A 24,076-nucleotide genomic window follows, 5' to 3' on the forward strand; every position below is an offset into this window, starting at 1 on the left:
TTTTGTTTTTCTTCTTGCATAAAGTTGGGTCATTAGACGAATAGAGAGAGAGAGAGAGAGAAAGAAAGAGAGATGAATAGGTTTTGTTAGGTGTATGAGTTGTTTCCTTAGTCCTTAGGTGGACTCTTTAGGGTGTATGAGTTGTTTCCTTGGTCCTTGGATGGACTCTTTAGAGTGTATGATTTGTTTAATTGGTTATTGTGTTTTACTTGGTTCTTGTATTTTCTTGGTTTTGATAAATTGGAAAGAGAGAGAGAGAATAATATAAATGAGAGAGACGAAAAACAGAAAATTGGAAAAAAAATTATATTATTTTATATATTAATGATTTGTTTTTGTACTTTGAATGAGAATTCAATTTGAAAACAATACTTTTGGATTGTTTGATTTGTTAGGAATTGAAATTAAATATGTAGATGGTTTCATTATACATGTTTTTTTGTTAACAATTTATTATAATTACAAAAGGGTAATATTGTCAAAATGATCATTATGTTTTAAAATTCTGTTTGTAACCAGAAGCTCTTATAAATTATAAACAAACAACTTTTCCAGAACAAGATTCCAGATTTCAGATTTCAGACTTCAGACTTCAGATTTCAGACTTTAGACTTCAGACTTCAGAAGTGCTACCAAACATACCCTTACAACACTTTTTTTTTTTGTTTTTCATCTTTTCTGAATTCTGGTCGATTTTTAGGTATTCTTTGATTGACAATTGGAGTTTGCGAGGGAATTTCTAGGGTTTGTTTGTGATCATTGTTTTACGGAAATCTAATTACGGATCTTGGACATTGTATCTTGTAAAGAAAGAATTTTTAGGGTCAGGGTTTGATGCTTTTGTCTGAGTAAGTGATCGACGGGACAATAATTTCAATCTGGTTCTGTTATGGCCAATCCCGGAAATGGGAACAAATTTGTTTCTGTCAATCTGAATAAGTCATTTGGGCAGTCTTCTCGATCTTCGCCAAATGCCACAACAAGCCAAGTTCGGCAGGGTTATCACGTGGGGGGAGGTGGGGAAGGTATGGTGGTTCTTTGGCGTTGTAATTCAGTTTTGGGTGCACAGAAGGGTGGAACACGCAAGCTTTCTGTTCCGCTATGGTTTCGTCATCCGTTACTTCTCACCAAATTCATTGTAATGAGAAATATAGTGATTTATTATCTATTTGATCATTCTATCCCAGGCTCCTCGGAAACCTCGTTCTGTTTCCCAAAGTAGTGTGGTTTCAACTAATTCAAACAAGCAATCTATACTGTTGGGCGGAGAAGCAGCAAACAATACTCCTTCTGAGTCCATTATCGCTGGTGGAAGGGACTTCGCCAATGTTGAAGTATCAGCTAGCCTTGCTTCTACAGTATCGCAGGCTCTGCCTCCAATTGGCACCGCTACTCATGCACAGTCAGATATAAGATCCCACACTATTAAGTATGTGGTCCACAAAATGTGAAAGAAATGTACATTATAAATTGGAGAGATATCTATAAGGCTTAAAGTTCTTTCTTTTCATTCTTCTACAGATCACTCTGGGCAGGCATCATTCCTGTCGTGTCAAGTGGTGGAACAAGCCTTGCACCAGGCAGAGGTTTGTCATTTGAGAACAAGAATGTCGCTTTGGATAATGTTCCAACATCTTTGGGTTCTTGGGGCAATGCACACATTAATCAGCAGGTATACCAAAGTTTTATTAATATTGTTATTCTATGGTAGGCTGGTAGGCGTGCCAGTTTAGCTTCTTGTGAATTCAAATGAAAGAGCTGCAATGGAATTGGAAACATGACATATGGATGAATGCATTAAAGCGATTTTAAAATGGTTCAACAGATGGATGGAATGGTAAGTCAGTGTCCAAATCAGAATGTTTTGACATGATTGTCTTCTGTAATCTGTCTGGCATAGAATTTATTAGGAATTCATATAATTATTATATGATTTGGTTCTCTTGAAATTGCTTATAAATTTTTTTTGGTTTTACTGTTTAAATGGTTTGAAGTTTATTTGCCTGAAAGGTTCATCTTATCCACTTGGTGCATACTGATATCTTGAATTTGATCTTGCATACATGTTGCATGTGAAGGTTGTTGGAACCTGGGTTCTTCTTTGATTCTTATACAGTACATGTATTTGTAATCTATCTTTCTGAGTTTATTTGGGTCATATTTTTTATAGTGTGAATCTTAAAAAGCAGATCAGTATTATATTTTGCTAGTTTATCATTCATTTTTGTCAACACTTGATATTTATGGTTGTTTGACTTTGTCCCCTGGTGGTGGTGGTGTTATTATTATTATTGTTGTTGTTTGTTTGTTGTGCAAAGAGAATAAGGAGTTTAGAGTTGTGTTTTTTGAAGCTTTTGCGGGTAGATGGACTTGGGTTTATAGCATTGCTGTATGGTTGGGTGCTGCTTTCCTTCTTTTTTGTCCCTTCCCTCTTTGTATTTGGTTGGTCTCCTCGACCTCCTTTCAACAAAATTCTGTAACTTATCCAAGAATTAAAAAAAGAGTCGTGTTGGAGTGACCTCAAGATTGGACCTCATATTGCACATCTTGATGTGAAAGTGGATAGGAACCATAGATACTTTTTCAGTCGTATCTCGAGGAAAAGTGTCTGTGGTTCCCATGTACTTTCTCATCGGGGTGTGCAATGTGAGGTCCAATCTTGAGGTCACTTCAGCATTATTCAATAAAAAATACAAGATATTGATAAAATATATTTGTTTTTTTTTTGTAAGTATAAAGATTTTATAAATATTAGGAAAAAGAGATGATAAAATATATTTGTTATGGGGAATCATTAGTGTGTTTCTTTTTTCTTCTTTGATTTGCTTTTTTCCTTTGTATCTTTGCTTTTTTATTTTTTTGATAGATAAACGGAAACAAATACAAACTGCAGATCGAGATGACCAACCAAGGGGAAAACACAAACAAAAATAAGAAAAGAAAAAAAGAAGCAAACACAAACCTACAGCTCTGACAAATTACAAATGCAATCCCGTCGAACTATGAAATCCTCAAAAAGATCCCTTTAAAATCCTTAAAGATCTTGCAGCCTGGATGATTACTAATGCTTGGCAGATCAAACTGTCATGCATGCATATGTTCATTGTATTTCTTGACTTCTTGATATTTGGGAATGGGGGGAGGAAGTTAACCCCTCAGCAGCAACTACAACTAAAACTTATATTACAAGACCTCTAGACGGTTCCGACCTCAAATTGTTTTAATTTTGGATATATTTGGTTTGTTTGTAATATGATCCAAAAATTCAATCACATGGGCCATTCAGGCAAGAGAGAGCTGGTTGGCCTGACGTTGTCCTTTGACTTTGTTTGCACAGTTTGCTAACAGATGGGATGCACAACATTGCTACGACATCTTCATCTCTGTTTTTTTTGCTATGCTTTCTCAATCTACAAAGTTATGAGCTATTTTTTCGACCTTGTCAGGTTATGGCTTTGACCCAGACTCAACTTGATGAAGCCATGAAGCCAACACAATTTGATACAGATGTTTCTCATGTCGGTGATCACACCAATACCATGAGTGAACCCAGCAAACTCCCACCGCACATCCTGGCACAGGAAACATTATTTTCTTCCTCATCAAGTGCTCTCAATTCCCTTCTTGCAAGGGAGAAAATTAAATTTGGTGAGCATTCAATGTCCTTTCCTTGAAAATTATTCAGTGGAGCAGTGTTCTTGAATTATTGATTTAATTAGAACACTTGGCATTCAGGTGCTGTTACATCTCCAATTATTCTCCCTCCTAGCAGCCATGCAGTTTCAAATGTTGTGGGGGCTCCAGTTCCATTTAGATCTGATGTTTCGGTTGACCAAAATTTGTTTGCAACCCAGAGCAATTACAGTCTGTTTTTTGAAAAAGAAAGGCACCCCAATGAATCATTTGTTCATTTAGAAGATGCTGAGGCTGAAGCTGAAGCTGCTGCTTCAGTGGTTGCTGTTGCTGCTATCAGTAGCGATGAGATAGCTGGGAATGGGAGGGGTGCATCAACTGCCTCAGTTTCAGATACAAAAAGTTTCAGATGTGCAGATATGGAAGGATTAACATCAGGAGGTAGGAAAACAATTCTTACAACTTTTGCTAAGCTCAAGATCTTTCCTTGGTTGTTGACAAGTTCAAATACCATTCGGTCTGACTGTCTTGGTAAGATGGCGGGAGAGAAAATGAAGATTCATGTCTCTAAAAACTTGTTCCAATTTTACCTATTAAAAAAAGCTCATTGGGATAAGCTGTGGGTCCTAGGTGGGGACTTCAATGTCATCAGATTCACTAATGAGAAGAATGGGGGGCAGCGCATAACAAGGGGAATGAGGGAATTCAATGATTTTGTGAATAGATTTGCCTTAATGGATTTACCCTTGCTCGGTAGAAGGTTTACTTGGTCCAACAATCAAGTGGAACCCCACAGGTCTAGATTAGATAGATTCTTGGTGAGCGGGGATTGGGAGGAGAGGTTCCCAAATGTAGTGCATACGGCAGCACCCAGTTTAGTCTCGGATCACACCCCTATCTTTATTGAGGCGGGGCATCATCGTACTAATCCTACCCCTTTTCGTTTTGAGAACATGTGGCTTATTCAACCACAATTTGCAGATCTAGTAAAAGTTTGGTGGAGTGAATGCCCAGTGGTGGGATACCCAGGTGTTGCTTTCAAAAATAAGCTCAAATATCTGAAAGAGAAATTGAAAGGTTGGAATAAGGAAGTAGTGGGGAGGGTAGAAGTGAGAAGGGCGGAGCTTATCAAGGAGATAGATGTTCTAGATTCCAAGGAAGAAGCGGGGGAGCTTGAAATAGATGAAAGAGTGCGAAAGAATGAGCTTAAGTTAGAATTCCAAAGGGTGGCCTTGATGGAGGAGATAAGTTGGCGACAAAAATCTAGGATCAAATGGCTTAAGGAGGGTGATAATAATACGAAACTTTTTCATAAGGTGGCCAATTATCATAGAAAAAATAACCAAATTGCCAATTTGATGATTAATGGGATTATGGTTGAGGGGGAAGAAGAAATTAGAGAAGGGGTAGTGGGCTATTACAAAGAGCTATATAGGGAAAGAGAGGAGAAGAGACCTCGTCCCAACAATCTCGAGTTCAATAGGTTAACGCAAGAAGAAAGAGTGTGGTTGGAAAGGAAGATTGAGGAGGAAGAAGTGAGATTAGTCGTGGCTGCTATGGGAGGGAATAAAGCGCCGGGGCCAGATGGTTTTACTATGGAATTCTTCAAACATTGTTGGGAGATTATAGCCAAAGACTTCATGAAGGTGGTTTGGGAGTTTCAGGACAAAGACTGCTTGGACTATCGCTTTAATAGTACATTTGTGGCTTTGATTCCCAAAAGAGTGGGGGCGGTTGATTTGAGTGAATTTAGGCCTATAAGTTTAGTGGGATCGGTGTACAAGATTATTTCCAAGGTTTTGGCTAATAGGTTGAAAGAAGTTGTGAAGAAATTAATTGGCTATGAGCAGGGTGCATTCCTTAAGGGAAGACAGATTTTGGATGGAGTGTTAATGGCAAATGAGTGTCTAGATTCTAGGATGAAGGATAAGAAAGAGGGACTTGTAGGAAAAATTGACATGCAGAAGGCTTATGATCATGTGAGTTGGGATTTTTTGGAGTATATGTTGGGGAGGATGGGATTCGGGTCTTAGTGGATTGGGTGGATTATGAAGTGTGTAACTACAGTTTCATTTTCGATTCTTGTCAATGGTAGTCCGGCGGGGTATTTTAGGAGTTCCAGGGGTTTGAGACAGGGGGATCCGTTATCCCCATTTTTATTTCTTATTGTGACTGAGGCCTTGGGGAAACTGTTCAGGAGAGGGGTTGAAATAGGGAGGTTATCGGGTTTTAGAGTAAACATTGAGGGTCCTTTGATATCGCATTTGCAATTCGCTGATGACACCATAGTGTTCCTAGATCCTTCTAGAGAACAAGTGAGAGCTCTTAGGGTCTTATTATGTTGCTTTGAAGCAATTTCTGGATTACATGTCAATCTTCAAAAAAGCAAGGTGTTTGCGGTTGGAGAGGTGCCGAACCTTCAAGTTTTAGCGGCTATCCTAGGGTGTAGTAGTGGTCAGCTTCCTACATCCTATTTAGGCTTACCGTTAGGAGCTCCGTATCAGAGTAAAAACATTTGGGAGGGAGTGATTCAGAAAATGGAAAAGAAATTGGGTTCGTGGAAGGCTAAATATCTCTCCAAAGGGGGTAAGGTGACTCTGATCAAAAGCACGTTAACGAGTATCCCAATTTATTTCTTATCTCTGTTTACAATGCCCAAGGTGGTGGAAGTGAAGATTGAGAAACTTATGAAGAATTTTTTGTGGAATGATATGAATGGTGGTAAAAAATATCACTTGGTGAAATGGAAGGTGGTTTACACTCCAAAAAAGAATGGAGGTTTAGGGATTAAAGGGCTAAGGGTAACGAATAAAGCTCTCCTAGGCAAATGGCTTTGGAGATTTGGAGAAGAAAGAGACAACTTGTGGAGGAGAGTGGTTCAGGCTAAATATGGAGAAAAGAGTTACGGTTGGTATAGTGACGAGACCAGAGGAACCTATGGGTGTAGTGTTTGGAGAGGTATTATGAAGGGTGTTCATGAGTTTGATAGGGAGATTAGATTTAAGGTTGGGTCGGGGGACAGTGTTAGATTTTGGGAGGACTGGTGGCGTGGAACTTCACCTTTGGCTACTCAATTTCCATCCTTGTACTCTTGCTCGTTGAAAAAAAATAATCCTATTCGGCAGTGTTTGATTCGGGACGGGAGCACAGATACTTGGGACCTGGGATTTAGGAGAAATTTCAATGATTGGGAATTGACGGAGGTTACATCTCTTCTAGGTCTCCTAAATTTGACTCGACTTAGAGAGAATGAGCAAGACAGGAGAGAATGGTTCAAGGCTAAGGATAAGAGGTTTTCTGTCAAGTCTTTCTATAAATGTTTGCTTCCGTCTTGCGAGATTTCCTTCTCCCCATCTATAATTTGGTCCGCTCTCATTCCTTCTAAGGTGTCTTTCTTTGTTTGGCTTGCCTCTTTGGGTAGAATCCTCACATTGGATAATTTGATCAAACGGGGGTGGGTCACTCCAAATTGTTGCTTACTTTGTTCGAGAGATGGGGAGTCAGTTAATCATATTCTAATTCATTGTCCCTTCTCTAGTGTTATTTGGATGTTCTTTTTATCCCGTTTCAAGGTGGACTGGGTCTTTCCTTTCTCTTTTCTTGATCTTTTGAAGGGGTGGAGTCTCAATACTTTCTCTTCTAGAAAGAGACATCTTTGGGCTATCCTTCCTTCAGCCGTTGCTTGGGGTCTTTGGAAAGAGCGCAACAACAGGGTCTTTCATAGTAAGGAGAGCTCGTCCCACACAGTGATTTTAGAGATTCTTGGACATCTGTTCTTGTGGTTCAAGTTGAACAAAGCCTTTGAGGAAGTGCGCTATCAAGATTTCTTATTTAATTGGGAGAACATTTGTGATTAGCTTTCAGTTGTGTAGTTTCCCATTTATTTTGTTTTTTTCTTTTGCTCTTTTGTTGTTTTGCTTGTTGTTCTGTTTGGGGGCTATCTCAGCCTCCTTCTTTTCTCTTCTTCATTTATAAAATTTTATACTTATCAAAAAAAAAAAATAAAGGACATTTTATGATGACTGAAGTTGTTTGATACTTAAATTAGGTTGCGGTATGGGAATGTACTAACATACCCCTACGTGTCATCTCAGTACCTTGCCAAAATGAGATGTCTCTGCTGACGACCTAGAAAGCCTTTGGGCTATGTTTCGTGGTTATGTTGTAGAAAATATACTAGAGTTTGCCTGTGCTGTAGGCACCGGCATCCTCTTTGGGGTGAAGGGGTAAAAGCAAAAAAATAATAAAGTTGGAGGGGTATTATTAAAAATCTTTAACGTTAAAGGGGTGAAAGAGAAAAGACAGCAAAGTTAGAGGGGTATTATTGAAAAAGGTGTAAAAGAGGAAAGATAGTAAAATTGGAGGAATATTATTGAAAAATGGGGGAAAGGAGAGGAAAGGCAATAAAGTTGAAGGGGGTGAAGAGAAAAAAGCCATAAAATGGTTAATGTGGACCTCCGATAGGATGTTTATCCTCACAAAACTGTAGCAAAGTGGGCCCTACAGTTGTGTTTTATTATGTATATATTTTTTCCTAACTATGTTACCCCATGTAACAAGAGTATAGGACCTGTATGACATGAATACAAATCAATATAAAACTGAAATATGTGATAGGGTTATGTCACCCATTGTGAAGTATTTGGGTAACATCAATACCTGGTTATATTTTATTGAAGCATAATTGAATTTTTGGCAGGTATGATGAGTGAGCAACAATTAGCTAACCAAGCGAGTGGTGATGAGTCCCTTACTATATCTCTTCCTGCTGATCTCGCTGTGGAGACTCCATCATTGTCGTTATGGACACCTTTACCAAGTCCACAAAGTTCTACCAACCAAATGCTTTCGCATTTCCCTGGAGCCTCACCTTCACATTTTCCTTGTTACGATATGAACCACATGTTAAGGGCCCCTATCTTTGCTTTTGGCCCCCAAGATGAATCTTCTGGCACCCAATCACAATCACAGAAGAGTAGCGCATTTGGTTCTGGAACACTGGCAGCCTGGCAACAATACCCATCTGGTGTGGACTCCTTCTACGGTCCACCAGGAGGATTTACTGGCCCATTCATCAGTCCACCCGGATGTGTTCAAGGCCCTCCTCATGTGGTTGTGTACAACCATTTTGCACCAGTTGGACAGTTTGGGCCTGTTGGGTTGAGTTTTATGGGTACCACATATATTCCCTCTGGAAAGCAACCTGACTGGAAGCACACCCCCCTGCGTCCTCTGCAACGGGTGTTGGTGAGGGAGATACCAACACTCTGGATGTTGCTTCTGTGCCACACAATCCCCCAAGCATGCTTCCCATCCAACATCTGGCCCCAGGATCACCATTCTTGCCCATGTGTAACGGCCATGTACTCTGACACCTAGAGTTTAGGTGTAGCTCGCCCCGGAGTCACCCGGGAGCCCCTATGTAACACTATGTAAGGCTCGTTATGAAGCCATGTCAGCCCCCGTACCAGGGCATATCTGTTAGCTTAGGGTACGTGTCAGCCCCGTGCCAGGGCATCCTTGTTAGCTTAGTGGCATTTTAGTAATAAGGGAGTATGACCGGCCTCTACTTTTGATGTTCCCTTCTGGAAATCTAGTAAAGACTTAGCATACACTTTGTAGGAAGGGTGTCAGTGCTGTCCCAATCCCCGGCCTACACCCACGTTGTTGAAGCCCTTGAAGCCCAGCTCCGTGGAGGTCCCGCGTGTCATAGGATCATCAATTGCTTGTAACGCATCTATTTGCTTTTATACCGCGTTACACCGTGTAATCAATATTATATCAACAAAGTTGCCTTCGGGCTTTATCTCGTGTTGCCTCGTTTACTTGTTTGCTAGCTACGTGTGTGTGGTGTACGATCATTTTACAGGCTTGCAAGTGGATTTGACCCCCTTGCGCCGCACGACCCCGCTTCGAAAGAATAGGGCCGTGACAGTTGGTATCAAAGCAGCAGTTGTTTGAGCACGGTTGGTATTCCCCCTAGCTATTCCCCGGAGATCCCATTTAGTTCACGCGAACGATGGTAAGAGGAACTACTAGTACCGCGGATCAACCCGCTCCAAACACACCAGCACCACGTACAAACAAGGAACGCATTGAGGTATTAGAGGAAAAGGTAGGTATGCTATCCGGGATAGTTGATGGTATTGCGCAATTGGATGATCGACAGAACACGCTGGAGGAAAGATCCGAGACATTCCGAGCCAGAGTGACTGACCTCGAGGAAGATACCCGAGGATCCATAGCTACATTACAGGAACAGATCACGGAGCTCACTACTAAGGTAGGCCTCCTGGTAAGAGCCGTTGGTAACGAGCGGCCTACCGGTGGTGATGCTCCTCCCTCGCGCTTGCGAGTCCCCGAGCCACGCGCCTTCAGTGGTGCACGCGATGCGAAAGAGCTCGAGAACTTCCTGTTTGATATGGAACAGTACTTCCGTGCAGCTCGACCGGATTCAGAAGAGGTAAAAGTAACAACTGCTTCTATGTATCTTGCAGGTGACGCTAAGCTATGGTGGCGAACAAGTACACCGAGATGGAGAGTGGCCAATGCTCCATCGATACATGGGAAGACCTCAAAAGGGAGCTGAAGAATCAGTTCCTACCCGAGAATGTGGAGTTCATTGCCCGCAGGAAGTTGAGGCAACTCCAACATACTGGTACCGTGCACGACTACGTCAAGCAATTTTCCGCATTGATGCTTGATATCCGTGATATGTCAGAGAAAGACAAGCTGTTCTCGTTTACAGAAGGGCTTAAGCCTTGGGTTCAGACAGAACTACAGAGGCAACGTGTGCAAGACCTCACGACTGCTATCGCCGCAGCTGAGCGGTTGACGGATTATTCTCCCGTGGATGGGAATAAGAAGAAGGTATCCAATCAGTCGAAAGGGTACTCTCAGCAGAGTGAACGCACCCATGGGTCTTCCAAAGGTAAAAATGGAGGATCTAGACACAGTCCAAGCAGGAGATCCCATCGGGATTCCTCCCCTTCGAAGAACACCGGTACCCAGTCCAACAATCACCGCAACAAGATTCAGTGTTACTTGTGTGGTGGTCCTCATAAGACGTTCAATTGCCCGCAGAGAAGCAAGTTGAATGCACTGTTAGCTTCCCAGAGTGACCCTAGTCACGAGAGTTCAAGTGAGAAAGATGAGGATGAATCTTCTCATATGGGAGCTATGCATCTGTTGAATGCAATGAAACAGACCTCTGAGACTAAGACGATCCGTCAGCGTAAGGGTCTCATGTATGTTGATGTGGAGATTGGTGGTAAGACCACCCAGGCAATGGTTGACACGGGAGCTACGCATAGCTTCATTTCCCCTGCAGAGGCGAAGCGCCTCAATATCCGGCTCGAAAAGGATTCAAGCCGTATGAAAGCTGTTAACTCCGAGGCCACTCCTATACAAGGGTCGGCCAAGTCCGTGGCCATCAAGATAGGTCCATGGAAGGGTAAGCTAGATCTTCTCGCAGTTCCACTCGATGAGTTCCGAGTTATCATTGGGATGGACTTTCTGCGACAGAACAGGGCCGTTCCGATGCCATTTGCCAACACTTTGGGCTTGCTAGGTGAAAGTCCAAGCTTCATTCCTCTCTCTACAGGTAAAGAAGAGGGAAAGATGATCTCAGCCCTTCAGCTGAAGAAAGGGTTGAAGAAAGGTGAGCAAACGTTTCTTGCTACCTTGCGAGTTGAACCTGATGATCAGGACCATAGTTCAACTCCCCCATTGGTTAAACAGGTTTTGACTGAATTTGATGATGTTATGCCGGAAGAGCTTCCGAAGACCCTACCGCCACGTAGGCCGATTGATCATCAAATCGAACTAGTACCTGGTACCAAGCCTCCTGCAAAGGGGCCATACAGGATGAGTCCTCCGGAACTAGCTGAGCTACGCAAGCAACTTGATGGACTTCTGGAGTCTGGATTTATCAGACCTTCGAAGGCACCTTATGGGGCGCCTGTTTTATTCCAGAAGAAGCATGATGGGTCATTGCGACTTTGTGTAGACTACCGAGCGCTGAACAAGGTTACCGTCAAGAATAAGTATCCGATTCCACTGATTGCCGATTTGTTTGATCAACTTGGAGCAGCCAAGTACTTTTCCAAGTTGGATTTGAGATCAGGGTACTATCAAGTACGGGTTGCAGATGGAGATGAGCCGAAAACTACCTGTTCTACCAGGTATGGTGCTTATGAGTTCTTAGTTATGCCTTTTGGCCTTACGAACGCACCTGCGACATTCTGCACCTTGATGAACGACCTCTTCAGACCATACCTCGACAAGTTTGTTGTGGTATATCTCGATGACATTGTGGTATATAGTTCTACCTTAGAAGAGCACGTTCAACATTTACGCAAGGTATTTCAAGTGCTTCGCGACAATCAGTTGTATGTCAAGCTAGAGAAGTGTTCATTCGCCCAAGAGCAGATTATGTTTCTTGGCCACGTTGTGGGTAATGGACAGATCCGGATGGACATGGAGAAAGTGCGAGCTATTGATGAATGGAAAACCCCTTCTACTGTCACAGAACTCAGGTCATTCCTTGGTCTTGTGAACTATTATAGGCGTTTCGTCCAAGGTTATTCCAAAAGAGCCGCACCTCTCACAGACCTGTTGAAGAAAGATCACACTTGGTCCTGGTCGGACAAGTGTCATGAGGCGTTTGAAGATCTCAAGCTTGCTGTTATGCAAGACCCAGTCTTAGCTCTACCCGACATCACCAAGCCGTTTGAAGTTCAGACAGATGCATCTGACTTTGCTATTGGAGGAGTGTTGTTACAGGATGGGCATCCGCTTGCTTATGAAAGTCGGAAGCTCAATGATGCTGAGAGACGCTATACCGCACAGGAGAAAGAGTTGTTAGCCGTCGTCCACTGTTTGAGAGTTTGGAGACATTATTTGTTAGGATCACAGGTTCATGTGAAGACTGATAATGTGGCTGTGAGCCATTTCCTGACTCAGAAGAAGTTGACACAGAAACAGGCTCGTTGGCAAGAATTCCTCGCAGAGTTCGACTTGGCCTTGGATTACAAGCCAGGAAAGAACAATAACGTGGCCGATGCCTTGAGTCGCAAAGCAGAGCTAGCAGCACTTCAGCGACAAGTTTCTCAAGTTACCAGCACTTTACAGCAGAGAATTCAGAATGGTTTGAACAGTGATCCCCAGGCGAAGGCCATAGTGGATATGGTGCAGAAGGGGAAAGCACGCCGTTTCTGGCTTCGGGATGGGTTGTTATATACCACCAAGAGCCGCATGTTTGTTCCACGTGCGGACGGGCTAAGACGAGAACTGATGAGGGAGTGTCACGACACTCCATGGGCTGGCCATCCGGGCTGGCGCCGCACATTAGCTCTCTTGGAGCGAGGAGGATACTACTGGCCGAACATCCGTGATGATGTGTTAGATTATGTGAGGACCTGCCTCATTTGCCAGCAAGACAAGATCGAGCGCGACAAACCTATCGGGCTGCTGGAACCGCTTCCAGTCCCCCAAAGGCCTTGGGAAAGTGTTTCTATGGACTTTGTCACAGGTTTGCCGAAGGTTGCGGAGTATGGATCCATCCTTGTGGTTGTGGACCGTTTCTCCAAATATGCTACATTTATACCGACCTCGACATATTGCTCAGCAGAAGAAACAGCGCACTTGTTCCTCAAGCATGTCATCAAGTATTGGGGTGTGCCCAAGAACATTGTCAGCGACAGAGATTCAAGATTTACAGGGAGATTCTGGACCGAATTGTTCAGATTACTTGGGTCTCAGCTTGACTTTTCGACCAGTGGACATCCACAAACAGATGGGCAGACTGAAAGATTTAATGCCATGTTGGAGGAATATCTTAGGCATTTTGTCACTGCCAACCAAAAGGATTGGGCGAATCTACTTGATGTCGCACAGTTCTGTTTCAACCTTCAGAAGAGCTCTTCCTCCAACAAGAGTCCTTTTGAACTTATTACTGGCCAACAACCTTTAACTCCTCATACTATTGTTTCAGGATATCAGGGACAGTGTCCAAGGGCGTACAAGTTTGCTAAGTTTTGGCAGGACAACAATGAAATTGCCAGATCTTACCTTGAAAAAGCGTCAAAGCGGATGAAGAAATGGGCTGATGGACATCGTCGACCAGATCGTTTCAAAGTTGGTGACTTAGTTCTACTCAAGACAGATCAGTTGAGAAGGTTCAACCGAGTACAGCGAGCACACAGGGGTCTACTACAGCGTTATGAAGGTCCAATGCTCATCCTCTCTCGAGTCGGCAAGGTCTCCTACAAGCTGAAGTTACCGCACTGGTTACGCAACATCCACCCTGTCTTCCATGCCAGCTGTCTCAAGCCATTCCATGCAGATCCAGCAGATCCAGCACGCAGCATTCCAACACGTTCACCTTCTCGTTCAACAATCCAGCCGGAACGTGTTGTCGACCAAGTTCTCGCCGAGCGTCAAGTCAGCAGCAGTTCAAGCAAGCAGCAGCACATGGAGTACTTTGTCACTTGGAAGAACTTGCCAGAATGTGAAGCCACCTGGGAAAGAGCAGAGAACCTACAACCATTCAAGCAGAAGATTGAAGAATTTGTCAGGGACAATGCGACGAGGACGTCTGCAGAATAGGTGGGGGAGACTGTAACGGCCATGTACTCTGACACCTAGAGTTTAGGTGTAGCTCGCCCCGGAGTCACCCGGGAGCCCCTATGTAACACTATGTAAGGCTCGTTATGAAGCCATGTCAGCCCCCGTACCAGGGCATATCTGTTAGCTTAGGGTACGTGTCAGTCCCGTGCCAGGGCATCCTTGTTAGCTTAGTGGCATTTTAGTAATAAGGGAGTATGACCGGCCTCTACTTTTGATGTTCCCTTCTGGAAATCTAGTAAAGACTTAGCATACACTTTGTAGGAAGGGTGTCAGTGCTGTCCCAATCCCCGGCCTACACCCACGTTGTTGAAGCCCTTGAAGCCCAGCTCCGTGGAGGTCCCGCGTGTCATAGGATCATCAATTGCTTGTAACGCATCTATTTGCTTTTATACCGCGTTACACCGTGTAATCAATATTATATCAACAAAGTTGCCTTCGGGCTTTATCTCGTGTTGCCTCGTTTACTTGTTTGCTAGCTACGTGTGTGTGGTGTACGATCATTTTACAGGTTTGCAAGTGGATTTGACCCCCTTGCGCAGCACGACCCCGCTTCGAAAGAATAGGGCCGTGACACCATGGCTCCTCCTTTGGCCATGTTTGACATGTCACCTTTCCAGGTAGGATTTTGTGCAGAGTTGGACACTTGTAGATGCTTTAAATGTTGAAGGGCATTAAACTCAATGTTTAGATTGTGAGTCAGTTAAAATTTTAGCTTGTTCGAGAGCATTATGTTTTATAGGTTCAATTACACTTTGACCCCCTATGTTTAATGTAATTCTATGTTGATCCCCTAGAGTTTTGATAATTGCACTTACCTCCTCTTCAACAAAGGGCATTAAGATTAGAATGCCCCCTGCTAAGTATTCACACTCATAAGCATTTTACCCTATTTTACTATTTTACCCTCTCATTTTATTTTTATTATAAAAAAATTTTAAAAGGATAAAATGCCCCCTGCTAAGTATTCACACTCAAGCATGAACCCATTTTTTCACAAGGATATTTTTGTTATTGAAAACGACCGACATTTAAAAAGGATAAAATTGTCTTTATAAAGAGTAAAAAAATATTTTGTTGACTGTTTGATCAACAGCAAGTAGACGGAAGGGGGGTAGGAGAGCCCGTTAGATAACTATAGGGGAGGTAAGTGCAGTTGTCAAAACGGTAGAGGGTCGACATAGAATTATGCTAACCATAAGGGGTGAATGTGTAATTTACCTTATTTTAGATCTTTATAGAGCTGCCTTTTAGTTCAGTTGTGTACTAGTTGTTGGGTTGTTTTTATTTATTTTTATTTAACTTACTGACAATTGAGTGGAATGGTTGCTTCTACAGTCCTGTCCCGATATGCCAGTCCAGGCTCGCTGGACGCATGTTCCTGCATCACCTCTTCATTCTGTTCCCATGTCCATGCCTTTGCAGCAACATGCAGAAGGTATACTGTCTTCAAAATTCAGCCATGGATTATCTTTAGACCAACCTTCTAATGGCAGTGGGTTCTGCTAACCATGTTCTTCAGCATCTACAGACAGTGGCACAAAATTTTCTGATGCCACCACAGCAGCCCAGTTCCCGGATGAACTGGGACTTGTGGAATCTTCAAGCTCCTCAACGGCCCAGGTTTCAACGACTGTGACCCTTACTTCATACGGTTCAACTAATGGGAACAGCAAGGTCCCCAGTTTTGTCAGGAAGAGCTCGTCCAGTAGTACTGTTGCAAATGCTGGAGAAAATGTTATCCACAATAATGTAAACATTGGCGGCAATAGCAGCAGCCAGAGCATGAATTCAGCTTTTAAGGACCAATCCTCCCAGCAGCAGAATTCATCGACCCAACAGTTCCTTGATCATCGCACTGGGTATATGGATCAGAGAGGAATTTCTCAGAAGGTGGTTTCAGGAGGTGAATGGACCCAGCGTAGGATGGTGTTTCGGGGAAAGAGCCAGTCCTTGGGGACGGACAAGAGCTTTGCCTCTTCAAAGGTGAAACAAATTTACGTGCCCAAACCAGCCAGCCATGAGTGGAACTAAATCAGCAAGTTGAAAGTCAAGATGTGGGATTTGATTAAAATATATATATATATATATATATATATATATATATATATATATATATATATATATATATAGAGAGAGAGAGAGAGAGAGAGAGAGATGAGGACAAAGGTTTATTGGGTTTTTTGAATTTTGGAAGAAGGGTAGATGCACTTTCCCTTTATTTGTTTGTTGGATGGTGGCAGCAGCATCATTCCCTGGTAGAGGAAGGAGAGCGTGTTAGGGTTCATTTCTTTGATCATTATTTATAGGTAGTTCTACCTTTATTAATGATTGCATTTGAGTCCTTTTTTCTCGGAATATTTTTGGTGTGGGGGGATGGAATAGGAGAATGGTAGAGGGCCATATCAGAGTTGCCTTGGTTCATCTTTTTTTGTTTTTTATTTTTTATTTTTTGGCTTTCTTCCAGTTAAGTTGATGTATCCAAAAATATAGAATCAGATACAGCTGATAATTTTTTTGCATATTAATATTATTATTAATAAATAGCAGTATTTGCTTCCACATATCGTACAGAATTAGTATGAGCAGTTTTCATCAAGGAAAGGATTGTCTCTATAATGGATGTGTTGTTTTTAGCTTTTGTCGTGGTTACATGTGCTGAGGCTTCAGCCCATAACTTTTATTGCAGTAGTTTCAGTTCATGAATTATACTTGGAAATATAATGCTGATAGAGTTGTAGGAAACAGCAATGGACAGGAGGTATGATCTTCAAGCCAAGGCAAGAGAGAGAGAGAGGAGAGAGAGAGACTTTTCTTCATCTGTAACATTTATAGCTCCAACAATATTGTATTTGATAGCTGAACTGAGTTGTTTATTTTTACAAAAAAATATAAATAATATATAAGGGAAAAATATACTAGCCTCTCTCTCTATTGCTATAAATGTATCAGATATTGTTTACAGGGCAATATTGTTATTATCATCGATGTATAATCCCCAAAAAAAAAATTTGGGTTTGGATGAACAAATTTTGGTCCTCCTTTCTGTAGTGTCTCAAGCCATGTCCTGGATTAATTTAAATAATGTTTATATTCTTTGTTGATTACTACATCCTCTTTTTAAGTTTTCCTTTTATAAGAACAAATATACATGGCTCAAAAAGCTGGTAGTAGATGCAGAAATGATCATCTTCGCCGCTCGTGTGCTATCTTGGAAATCATGGAAATCTTTACAGTATTAACATATCCAACCTAAGTTGCTTTTAAGAACCAGAACCAAGAAGGGTCCGAATCATATTTTTGTGTCATGGATTAGAGATGTGCCATAAGGTTATATTTGTAACTTGCATGGAATATGTACACTTGCAGCAGCAGATCCCCACTCAACCAAACACCGGAGAAATAACTTGATTAGGACGAAAGATAGTAGAGTAATGAAGGTGATTCAATTAAAGACTGGTGATCTCCTTCCTTGTGTATGGAAGTCAGATGAAGGGGTGAATGAGAATATGAATGAAGTACCCATTATAGAACAAAAACATTTATTTGATCAATCTTGGACTATCTAATGGACCATCATAAACAATTTGATACAATGGCAAATCCAAGAGGTATCCTGCAAGATCTGATCTTGATAGTGCAGTGGAGCTCCAGGATAAGCTTTAAAACCTATTCATACATAATACACATATCAAACAAATGGTAAAAGAAACAATATGGTCCCAAACATGAAAACGAGAGGTAACTGATAACAACAATCTAGAATACACTTGAGCATTTTCAAATGCATCAGTCAAAACTGCTCCAAGTACAGCTAAGGCTCAAGAACATGCAAGAAAGGCAATTGCATGTCATCTTCTATTGGATATGCTGAAGGAGCTGACTTTCATTGGGGTCGCGACAACCAGTGGAGCCTCAGGAGAGTTGCTGACAGCAAATTTGTCATGCATAAAGCGGCTGTCAACAATGGATTCGTCTTTCGGGACGATTTTGTAGCAATAGCAACTCTTCAGGCCATCCTGGTTCTGGTAGCATTCATGCGCGCTGTTCTTCACCTGCTGAAAGTTCCATATCACACTGAATTGGCCCACTGTTGCAACCAGGTGGCGTTCCTGCTTTCCGCTCTCTGTTACCTGAGTAAGCAAGTAATGTAACATACACACCATTAGAAAGTTGGAATTCATACAAAGAAATGCTGTAATAAAAAAAGGAAAAAAAAAAACAATTAGTCCATCCAAAGAAGCCATTAAACACCATCATTAGTCAATGTATCAACTCCTACAATTTGTTGTTTATTTTTTCAAAAAATAGAAGGAATATATTAGGGGAAAATCTTACTATCAAGTTGAAATATTAGTAGTTCATTCCATTTATTTGCTCAAGAAGAAAAAAACATGGTATCAACATATTGGAGGATATACTCATAATCATGTACGTCATGTATTTCAAGAAATGTGTCATTGTGTCCTGTAAAAATGTATCTATGCTACCAGAATTAGGAAAATGCTGCATCAACACATTCACAGCAATATTGTCCACCATACATCTCCCTTGAGAGATTGCTCATCTAAAAGCTCCAAAGCTAACTACTTGGTTCATGGGTGCATTAATAAAAAATTTTTTTGATAAGTATAAAATTTTATAAATGAAGAAGAGAAAAGAAGGAGGCTGAGATAGCCCCCAAACAGAACAACAAGCAAAACAACAAAAGAGCAAAAGAAAAAACAAAATAAATGGGAAACTACACAACTGAAAGCTAATCACAAATGTTCTCCCAATTAAATAAGAAATCTTGATAGCGCACTTCCTCAAAGGCTTTGTTCAACTTGGACCACAAGAACAGATGTCCAAGAATCTCTAAAATCACTGTGTGGGACGAGCTCTTCTTACTATGAAAGACCCTGTTGTTGCGCTCTTTCCAAAGACCCCAAGCAAAGGCTGAAGGAAGGATAGCCCAAAGATGTCTCTTTCTAGAAGAGAAAGTATTGAGACTCCACCCCTTCAAAAGATCAAGAAAAGAGAAAGGAAAGACCCAGTCCACCTTGAAACGGGATAAAAAGAACATCCAAATAACACTAGAGAAGGGACAATGAATTAGAATATGATTAACTGACTCCCCATCTCTCGAACAAAGTAAGCAACAATTTGGAGTGACCCACCCCCGTTTGATCAAATTATCCAATGTGAGGATTCTACCCAAAGAGGCAAGCCAAACAAAGAAAGACACCTTAGAAGGAATGAGAGTGGACCAAACTATAGATGGGGAGAAGGAAATCTCGCAAGACGGAAGCAAACATTTATAGAAAAACTTGACAGAAAACCTCTTATCCTTAGCCTTGAACCATTCTCTCCTGTCTAGCTCATTCTCTCTAAGTCTAGTCAAATTTAGGAGACCTAGAAGAGATGTAACCTCCGTCAATTCCCAATCATTGAAATTTCTCCTAAATCCCAGGTCCCAAGTATCTGTGTTCCCGTCCCGAATCAAACACTGCCTGGCTCTAGTGGCTTAATCCCTGTTTCTCAACAATTTTTGTACTCTGCCAAAAACAGCAGCTCCTTATTCGACTGTGGAGTGTGGACAACACATTGGCATGTGCTTCTTGGAAAGGGAAAAACATTGTAATCAAGGTCAATTCCACTATCTAGATATCCAACATAAGCATTATGAAAATCCTTTATCCTACTTAAGTTGCTACAATTAAACTTGTCAACTAACCCATGATAGGGTTCAGATTCTCTAGTTAAAGTCTCAAACCACAATGTTGAGGCACAATGTTGATCATTTAAATCTTTGGCTGACTAGAATAGCTGGCCTTTTGGTGTTGGATCTAATTAATGTTCATATGCTGAAATGCATATCGAAGATGAGTTCATTTACCTACCTAGGAATTCAATAGAAGATATGATTAAATAAAAAGTTGACTGAGAAGTTTTGGCATGCATGTACAATGAAGACCCATTCAAACACCAATGAGAAGGTGCACTTTGGTGCAAGTTGTTGGCTCTAAAGAAATGAGAGCAAAGCCGAAACACATAGATTGAGATAGTAAAAGATATGTACATATAGATTTGTCTTGAGAAAATATTTTTTTCTTGGCAAAAGATATGGCTCTATTATAGAGTTGAATAAGGAGAGAAGGAGTTAGGACCCAATTTGCCCCACTATGTAGGAGGCATAGAGGACAATCTATTACAAGCACCTTATAACAGAAAATTGAGAACTCCATTAGTTGTTGGTTGAGATATCAAGAACCCTAGAAAGGTTTAAATAGAGTAATTTAGAAAGAGATCATGTTAGATGTAAATTCTAACTAGTTGTTGGTTGAGATATCAAGAACCCTAGAAAGGTTTAAATAGAGTAATTTAGAAAGAGATCATGTTAGATGTAAATTCTAACTAATAGAGTAATTTAGAAAGAGATCATGTTAGATGTAAATTCTAACTAATAGAAGCTAATATAATCTAATCATATTTCTTATCCCAAGCTTCATGAGAAAAAGATATGGCATATCAATATATAACTCATTGCGATAAGTCCTATCTCTAATTCTCCGTTGCCTTGGCTTCATTTTCATCTAGAAGATCAACTTCAAGGTCAAAGCAATCATGGGAAACAATTCAATGATACCAACAACCATTAAACACGATTACATGCTAATTAACCTGGGGAACATTATTTGCCCCCCCCCCCCCCGCCCCAAAAAAAAAAAATAATAATAATAATAATAATAAAAAATAAATAAATCCATCAATTAATTAAAATGTTACTTCTTTCTCTCATCCACGTTAAATGAACATAATAAGAGATGGCTTGATTAAATCAATAACAACAAAGCCTTATTCCAAAGATTTCTATCCAGAGCAAGAAATAGTAAAACATATATAGAAAGGAAAAAAAAAACAATTTTGATACTTACCCATGAAAATTGACCACCATGCAACTTATTGTTCACCCCAGCTGAATGTGAATCCAAAGGAGTCAGCTTCAACAATCTCGGAGCAGCAATCTTGTTCCCCATACGACCTTCAAAACCAGTCTTCGTCTTTCCACCCTTATCCGTGAACAGGGTGCATATAAGGATCAAATAAGTGTCGGTCGTGCCCAATATCCACTTCCCATCAAAAGTAACATCCACATGGGTTATAGGAGAACCAAGCCCTGGAAAAGCCGTCTTTGCTTGTCTCATTGAACTTGACGAATACAATCTGACCTTCCCATCGAGAGACCCAACAACAATTGAACCATCACCAGTGCTTGCAAAACACTGAAAGTTTGTTCCCCTAGAGAATTGATGCCCTTGAGTCCATTGCAAGACAGGGGTGCTGGCATTTGCAAGATTCTGAACTATCCCTTTTCGATCACGCATATCCCACCGACACAACCTATTATCATCTAATCCCAAAAATGTTGACTCCGAAGGATCCAATTGAGCACCTTTACTATCACTCGTTATGTCTCTCATTGTAATGTCAGTTCCATCCTTCTCAAACTTCCATTCCGTAACAACTTTCCCCGTTTCAATGTCAAGCTGGTGAAGCCCCCTTGTATGGGGCTTCCCCTCGTTCATTGGGCTCATAAGAAGCATGTTCGTCTCAGCCCTCATGAGAAGGGCTTTCTTGGGTGTTGAAAATCTAGAACTCCCACCATTTTCAAACTTCACATTGAGGCCTTTTCCGTGGATTCCATGGCTGAAATTCCTCACAACTTGAATTCCAGAATCACTCACAAGGAAACTATTCTCCAATGCACCCAAAGCCAAGCTCTGTATCCCACCACCGTTTGAGGCTTCTTCGAACTCCTCCATAAGATCCTGATTTGCCCTAATTGGCGTGGAAGAGCCAGGAGTCCTTGCAAAGCTATCGTCTGCATTCTCCCAAATTGAATCATCAGCGGTATCGGGTTCCGCCCAACTCATAAAATCCTTCCCGTATATCTTAACCTTGTTATCTTCTGTCGCTTCGAATCCATAAATGTTCTCAAACAAACAATCCTGAAATTTGGAGACGAAGCTTCGATAATCCTCATCAGCGAAGAATTTCATCGCCCAAACACCCCGACAGACGAAATCAACACGGCGTTGATCGCCAAACATCTTTAATTGCATCTCTGTACCAACCTTGGCTCGAACCTTGGAACCCACCTTCAGAACCCACAACGCATTTTCTTCTTCTTCTTCTTCTTCGTCGTCTTCGGATTCTTGATTTTCGATTCGAGAGGACTTAAGGAAGGAATAAGTGGTGAGTCTCTCAGAGGTGATCCATTTGGCCTTTGGGGTGTTACCTCCTATGTAAACATAGAGCTTTACTGAGTTCTTGAGGTTAGGTTTTTGAGAGGAAGGGGAGGGGGAGGAGTACTTGAGCTTTAGGGCTTTAAGCTTCGCATCTATATCTTCCAGAGAAGTTGGGGTTTTGATTTGGGTTTTGGTTCCTGAAGATGAAGGAGATCGATCATCATTTTTTTCTTCGTAGTTTTCTTCTTCGCTCTCTTCAACGTCTGAGTCTGAGATCTCCAATCCTTCGCGACTCGATGCTCCACCCATGGCTCTTGACACACACACAGCGAGCGAGCGAGAGAGAGAGACAGAGAGAGAATTGTTTAATCTCAGGAGTTTTGAATTTCGAAGTTTTGGATATACGTGGGTTTTAGGGCTTTTATTTGAAAGAGTCGTGATGAGAGCACGCGATAAATAAAACGCGCTCTGTACGTGGTTAACCTGATAAGGGCACAGAACCATAGATCTTTTTCTTCGGGATACACGAAAAAGTCTGTGGTTCTGTACCCTTGCCCCATCATCCGCGTACATACCACGTTTGATTGACAGTTAGCGTGATTCTGACGTCGTGACTATAGGCTTTCTTTCGATTGAAGTAACCGTGGCAGTGACTTGCGAAGAGTGAGGACCTGTGTAGTTAGGAAGAAAACTTTTGTGTTGTTCACAATTCTCTTTATTGCCTGTTGATGACGTCAAATGATGCCACGTAAAAGACTTTTTTATTTTATTTTTTGAGGTTGCTCTGTTTAGGGGAGTCAATGGGCACCCATTTGACCCAAATTGAAAACTCTGGTTCCCATCATTTCCTTTTCAATGGAACCGATTAGCGTCTAGTCTAAAATGAAATCGAATTGATAAGAACATAAATCGTTAGGTTCTATTCAATGGGTACTCGCGAATACTTGTAACCGATTTATTTTATCATTTCTTTGTTTACTATAGATGATTTAAGGTATTTTTTTTTATAAAATAAATGCATGTAATAGAAAATTCTTCAATTTTTCATATATATTATTGATTGGAGATTAAAATGAGTTACTCTTCTAAACAATTATTACTTTTAATTAATATAAATTTTTATTTTTGAAAAAAAAAATCACTAATTTGTATCTTTAGTATAATAAATTATAACTAAGTGAATAATTTTGTTGGTAATATGTTAAATTTTTAAAAGAAAAAAATTTATAATGATTTGAAATATTTTTTTCTCATTTGATTATTGAGAATCAAATTCGATGGGTATCCATGATTTTTGGCGATTTCGATTTCGATTTCAGTTCCATTTATTTTGAAATCGGACCCGGAATTAACAAAAATCGAAATCAAACTAAATATAATGGTTATGATTCTAAGTTTCTTAGGAACTAAATCGGAACCGACCCGTTGTCACCCTTATTTATGTAGTGTTTATGAGTTCCGAGGCATGAAAATGATCTTTGACTTAATCAAATCATCAACATCTATGTCATTGGTTTTTCATATAAAAAATTACATATCTTAAGGCTGTATGATTCCAAAAAGTTAAACACTTTCCTTACTAACAC

General features: G+C 41.0%; 2 protein-coding genes across 2 annotated transcripts; one reads left to right on the plus strand and one right to left on the minus strand.

The window, feature by feature from the left end:
* Positions 1-889: 889 nt before the first annotated feature.
* On the plus strand, positions 890-16,037 carry LOC147409179 (uncharacterized). The gene is made up of 9 exons (XM_086417559.1): positions 890-1,138; positions 1,188-1,429; positions 1,522-1,672; positions 3,447-3,648; positions 3,736-4,074; positions 8,333-8,979; positions 14,836-14,879; positions 15,598-15,697; positions 15,782-16,037. The coding sequence occupies exons 1-9, from the start codon at positions 890-892 to the stop codon at positions 15,896-15,898; spliced, it is 2,091 nt and encodes a 696-aa protein (XP_086273685.1). The 3' UTR covers positions 15,899-16,037.
* Positions 16,038-17,784: 1,747 nt separating this feature from the next.
* LOC147409180 (protein CYPRO4-like) lies at positions 17,785-22,894 on the minus strand. The gene is made up of 2 exons (XM_086426230.1): positions 21,177-22,894; positions 17,785-18,392 (listed from the first exon to the last, which is right to left on the minus strand). The coding sequence occupies exons 1-2, from the start codon at positions 22,797-22,799 to the stop codon at positions 18,111-18,113; spliced, it is 1,905 nt and encodes a 634-aa protein (XP_086282356.1). The 5' UTR covers positions 22,800-22,894; the 3' UTR covers positions 17,785-18,110.
* Positions 22,895-24,076: the final 1,182 nt, after the last annotated feature.

This window comes from Akebia trifoliata, chromosome 2, assembly GCF_017979445.1.
Source record: "Akebia trifoliata isolate Shusen 1 chromosome 2, ASM1797944v1, whole genome shotgun sequence".
NCBI classification, from domain to species: Eukaryota; Viridiplantae; Streptophyta; class Magnoliopsida; order Ranunculales; family Lardizabalaceae; genus Akebia; species Akebia trifoliata.